The 5,909-nt window shown below is 32.2% G+C and overlaps 1 protein-coding gene across 1 annotated transcript; it reads left to right on the forward strand.

The window, feature by feature from the left end:
• The first annotated feature begins 2,168 nt into the window (after window positions 1-2,168).
• Window positions 2,169-4,431, forward strand: LOC105111409 (Plant invertase/pectin methylesterase inhibitor superfamily). The gene is made up of 2 exons (XM_011006752.1): window positions 2,169-3,186; window positions 3,466-4,431. Exons 1-2 carry the CDS (start codon window positions 2,262-2,264, stop codon window positions 4,158-4,160), a joined length of 1,620 nt encoding a protein of 539 aa, XP_011005054.1. The 5' UTR covers window positions 2,169-2,261; the 3' UTR covers window positions 4,161-4,431.
• Window positions 4,432-5,909: the final 1,478 nt, after the last annotated feature.

Raw genomic sequence — 5,909 nt, forward strand, 5'->3', positions numbered from 1 at the left:
GAGGAGAGATTACTGTAGCCCGAGAACTATATTACTATTTATTGGAATAGTAATTTGATGATATCATCTCTGATATGAAAAACCTTTTGACTAGGTATTTATTGAAGGTAAGATGTTTTCTTTCCGTGATATAACTAATTTTTTATAAATTATACAGGGTTAGATTTATCTTTTTTTTTTTTTTTTCTGTAGTAAGAATACAAATTTAATCATAGAATGAAACAAAATATAATGTTGCTTATTTGGGGATGTTTTGGTCTTTTCAGATTTTTTTAAAATAATATAATTATCTTGATATTTTTAAAGAAAAAATCAACTTAATTATCTCATAAGGTCTTTTTTATTATTTTACATTGATTTTATTGTAGATTTGAAGGTTGTTTAGGGGTTTTTCTATAAATAACATATATTAAATATATTTGAAAAAAAATTGTTGGCTAATGTGCGAAATGCACCAGCATATAGATAGCCTCCGTGTTGTTCAGGGGATGCATGTGGAGCTGTCCAGTAATTAAACACTATTATCTTAGGAGACATTTAAAAAGTCACGGCGCCTCTAACCCGAGGAGGCAATGTGTGTTTTAAGATTCATGGTGGCTTAGCTTTGATAGTGATTTTCCACCTTCTTCTCCCTTTCCCCATCTAGAATTTCATGCTAACTTCTTAAAAATTCAATAACAATCTTTTAATTTATTGATTCTTCATATTTGATTCCCTTTATAATTTTTTTAATGTTGAATAATTTATTAAACTGGTATGTCTTTTCAATTTCATCCCTCTTGAATTTTTTCATCTTTCAAATTTGCCTTATATTTTTTAATTGTTATTTGTTTTTACTTTGACAAGTTTTTAAAATTGATGTTTTTTAAATTGATTTATAATAAATTTCTTAATTCAACTTAGATCCAAAATTTTATAGGTTAAAAGTTTTTAAGATTTGATTAAGTCTAGAATATTTGTTTGGGTTTACTTAGTTTTTTTCCCCCCTTTGTCTAGGCTAATTTTTTTCTCTATTTCATCCTTCGGTGTTTATTTAATTAGACTAAGTTTCTTTTTAGCTTGCTTTCTAAGGAATTCATTCTTGGTTTTAAAAATGACTTGATTATCTCGGATTTTTATGTTTATTGTTCTTTGTTGTGTTTTTTTTTGCTAATTTTTTAAATTTGTATTTTCTCCAAATCCTTTCCTTTAATATTTCATATGATTTTTTTTAAATAATTTAAACGGTTAGAATTCATTTTCTATTTCATCCTCCTTTATTTTGTTTTTCTTTCAAATTAGTTCTTATTTTTTGATGTTATTTATTTTATTTGAGATAATTTTATTTATTTATTTAAGAATTAAACTTCTTGATTCAGTTTGGGTCTAAGATTTTATAGATTATATATTTTAGAGATTCAACTAAGTTTAGGAGGTTTTTTCGGGTTTGTTCCATTTTTTCCCCTTTTTATAAGTTAATGGTTTTTCTTTTAGTTTTTTGTATTTTTTATTTTAATAGTGTTAGTCTCAAATTCATGACTAGAGTCACCCGTTATAAAAGTTAACACAATTAACTTTAGTTTTTTTAAAAAAATTATTTATTTTATTTTTATATTTAAAAAATTAATCTTCATGCTTTTTTCTTTTCCCTTTCAAGTAGAGTTAATTCAGTTTAACGTAGTTTTTTTTCTTGTATTTTGTTTTATTTTTTTAATTTTGACTTTCAAGTTTTTTATATTGGGCTTATGTCCTGTTTTTTAAATAATTTTTTGTGAATATTTTTTGGTGTTATATATTTTTTATTTATATTATTTATATTATTTTTAAATAATTTAAACGGTTAGAATTCATTTTCTATTTCATCCTCCTTTATTTTGTTTTTCTTTCAAATTAGTTCTTATTTTTTGATGTTATTTATTTTATTTGAGATAATTTTATTTATTTATTTAAGAATTAAGCTTCTTGATTCTTTATTTATTTATTCTTTTTTTTCCTTGTATTTTATTTTATTTTTTAAATTTTAAATTTCAAGTTTTTTATATTGGGCTCATGTCCTGTTTTTAATATTTTTTTGTGAATATTTTTTGGTGTTATATATTTATTTATTTATATTATTTAAATTATGAGTTGATCGGAATCCAGTCTCAATTTTTTTTTTTGTCTTCCAAAAACATTTTTACTGGCCGCAGAAAAGTGCGGGCCACCAATCTAGCTAACAAAAATCATCCTTGCCTCTGCAACATTAAAACAAAGAGAAGCCTCTCCTCTTGCTTCAACTTATCATGGCTTTCTCCATTCTAAAGCTTCTTCTCCTGCTCATTTCTTCTTTCTTCTTCACTTCGACATGGGCTCTCAACACATCTTCCACAACTTCTCTAGACGCCCATCTCTCCACAATAAGAACTTTTTGCGATAACAGACCATATCCAGATGCCTGCTTTAACTCGTTAAAACTTTCCATCTCAATAAACATCAGTCCAAACATCATCAACTTGCTCCTCCAAACCCTCCAAACTGCGATATCCGAGGCCGGAAAACTAACCAATCTATTCTCAAATGCTGGTGGTTCAAACATCATTGAAAGACAAAGAGGAACAATCCAAGATTGCTTAGAACTACATCAAATCACGGTCTCATCTTTACAAAGATCAGTTTCAAGAGTCCGTGCAGGTGATTCTCGTAAACTATTTGATGCAAGGGCCTATCTTAGTGCAGCACTCACCAACAAGAACACTTGCTTAGAAGGCCTAGATTCTGCTTCTGGTCCTTTGAAGCCTGCTTTATTGAATAGCTTGACTAGTACATATCAGCATGTTAGCAACTCTCTTTCAATGCTTCCCAAGTCAAAACACAGCAAGCAGGGTTATAAAAACCGTCGCCTTTTAGGATTTCCGAAATGGATGTCAAAGAAAGATCGCCGGATTTTGCAAAGTTATGAAGATGAATATGAACCTAGTGAAGAGCTTATAGTTGCTGCTGATGGCACTGGAAATTTTAGTACCATCACTGATGCCATAAACTTTGCTCCAAATAATAGTTATGATAGAATAATTATTCGAGTTAGAGAAGGAGTATATGCGGAGAACGTGGAAATTCCAATCTACAAAACCAACGTTGTTTTGCTTGGAGATGGAGCTGACGTCACTTTTATTACTGGTAACAGAAGTGTAGTTGATGGTTGGACTACTTTCAGATCTGCAACTCTTGGTACGTTTCACAATCTTTACAAGTTTATCCTCCATTTATGTTCTTACAGTGAAGATTTATGAAAAGAAAAAAAAAGAAAAAAGAAGATTTCCTTTTGGTCAATTATGCTTCAAAGAATTTACCCGGCCCCTCTTTCATGTCCCATGTCTTTTTAGGCATTTACTGTTTGGTTGAACTTGATTATTTCAAGAAACGTTAATCACAGTTTGAATCGAGCCAATCGTTATTTTGTTCATCTTAATTACAGTGCTAAGATACTTTGTGACTATTAAATTGCAGCGGTATCTGGTGATGGTTTTCTGGCACTGGACATAACCATTGACAACACAGCTGGACCAGAGAAGCACCAGGCAGTTGCCCTTCGAGTAAGTGCAGACCTAGTAGCACTCTACAGGTGCTCCATTAATGGCTACCAGGATACATTGTATGTGCACTCATTTCGACAATTTTATCGAGAGTGTGACATATCCGGGACCATAGATTACCTATTCGGCAATGCTGCAGTAGTCTTCCAGGCATGCAATATTATATCCAGAAAGCCACTGCCTGACCAATTCACAGTCATCACTGCCCAGTCTAAAGAAACCCCAGATGAGTATACAGGAATCTCGATACAAAATTGTTCAATTTTGGCTACAGAAGATTTGTACTCCAACTCAAACACTGTTAGGAGCTACCTCGGGAGGCCATGGAAAGTTTATTCAACGACAGTTGTTCTTGAGTCCTACATTGATGATTTCATTAATCCAGAAGGTTGGAGCAAGTGGTCTAATGATGATGATCAAGGATTAGACACTTTGTATTATGGAGAGTACGAAAATTATGGGCCTGGTTCTGGGACCGAAAACCGGGTTACATGGGCAGGGTACCATGTGATGGATGATAATGATGCTTATAATTTTACAGTATCATATTTCATAACTGGTGATGAATGGCTGGATTCCACTTCAATTCCTTATTATGATGGGATTTAAAGCTAGTTTTGATGCATTTGTATGACTTGATATAAGAAAGAAAAAGAAGCAAAATATGTTAATAGTATAGTATTTTATTTTACATGTTACACATGAATTTGTGCCTTGTCTTGTAGTGCATGGTTCCTTCTTGATACACAGACGGAGAAACACGGTTTTTTGGTAGAAAATCTAATGCTAGGATTGAGATCCTGTGGAGTGATTTTGATTTATCAACGAGAGATGTCTTGAAGAAGTGAAATTGAGGGGGACATCACAGCAACTTGTTTTAGATGCCTGGCTTTATTATCATGTGAGAATTTAATGAGCACAACAAATATCTACATCCTCATGCCGTATGAAGAACAATTGCCTAACGCGGCATGATATTTTCGCCGGTGGGGATGTTCACAGTAAATTTGCTGAGAGTGAAAAGCCAGTACGGTGAGCTGTTGTGATTCCTAGACCATGTCCAGTCTTTATCATATTTTTGAGATCTCATATTTTTGAGATTTGTTTTTTAACAAACTAGCCTTGAGAAACAACGTAGCTGGAAAAGATTATTCTGTTAAAAGTAAAGCAATCTTCACAATTTCTTTCTCTCTCTTCTTAGTGCTACTCCGCAAAAGGTCTGTACAACTGGGAGCAACGCCTTGATAAAGAAGTTCCCCTTTTTTCCTCTCTGTTCTTAGTGCTGAGAGTAATTATTGTTTATTGACAAGTGATGGCAGCACTCACCGACACAAGATGTTTACTGGGATGATTTTGGACACGAACAATAGGGTTTTTTCTGTATACTGCTCTAGTCGAAGAAGATACAAGTTACAACCATACATGGTTTTCAGATTGCTTTCACTGATACTTGACAGTCAGTCTAATCACATTCTTATTAGAATTTAAAATATCATGTTAGAGATATGATCTTAGCTAGGTGGCTTTCATTATTATTCTTCAGAGTAACTTCAACACAAGGTTTAATGATCTTACTTTAAAAAAGTTTGAAGTTTGATGTGTTGTAAGCCAACAAAGAGAAGATCTGATATCTGATACGCTCAAGTGATTGAGAAGGACATACGGATAAAAGAACAATAGAAGCTGAATCAAAAAAAGTTTCAAGTTTGACAATTGTGCTAGCTCTATATATATATATATATATATATATATATATATATTCTGGGGATAATTGATTGATGGTTTTTGATCTCTTGACATGGTCTTCATTTTTGGAGTCTCTGAAGCCTACCCCGCGTGATCCATTGGCCCCCAAAGGCGACGAAAGCCACAACCGACAAGGGCTCTTGATTCTTAAGTACGCTTTGCGTCTCTTTCTACTATGAAGTCCAAGTATATATTCCTGCTTTATATGTCCCCTGCATATCCACATGTGAGCCAAGATTAACCCAGCATTTTGAACAATTCAAGATATCAACATGTGAGGCATTTGAACAATTCAAGATATTAGGATTTTCTCTTTTCTTTCTGCGGCAATTAGTAATTTCTCTCCAAAAATGTTCGGATTACTTTATCCCAATACTAATAAAATATATTAAAAGAGCTAGGTACATCACCATAGTTGCTTATAATATTTATTTTATTTTTTAATTACATTCTTCTATGTCTAATTTCATGAGTAATTTGTTAAAAACTTTTATGAAAAGTAATATGACTAAAAGATTAATGTCTTCTCTCAAATGCAGAAGTGTCGAAGTAATAAATAACCCGGCAAGACCGGGGTCGAACCACAGGGAGGTTAATTGTACAAATTAAAAA

Source organism: Populus euphratica, unplaced genomic scaffold (assembly GCF_000495115.2).
Source record: "Populus euphratica unplaced genomic scaffold, PopEup_1.0 scaffold355.1, whole genome shotgun sequence".
NCBI lineage: Eukaryota > Viridiplantae > Streptophyta > Magnoliopsida > Malpighiales > Salicaceae > Populus > Populus euphratica.

Coding starts and splice junctions, on each gene's coding strand:
- LOC105111409 (XM_011006752.1), top strand. CDS start 2,262: ATGGCTTTCTCCATTCTAAAGCTTCTTCTCCTGCTCATTTCTTCTTTC. Junction 3,187..3,465: donor TTTCAGATCTGCAACTCTTG/GTACGTTTCACA, acceptor ATTAAATTGCAG/CGGTATCTGGTGATGGTTTT.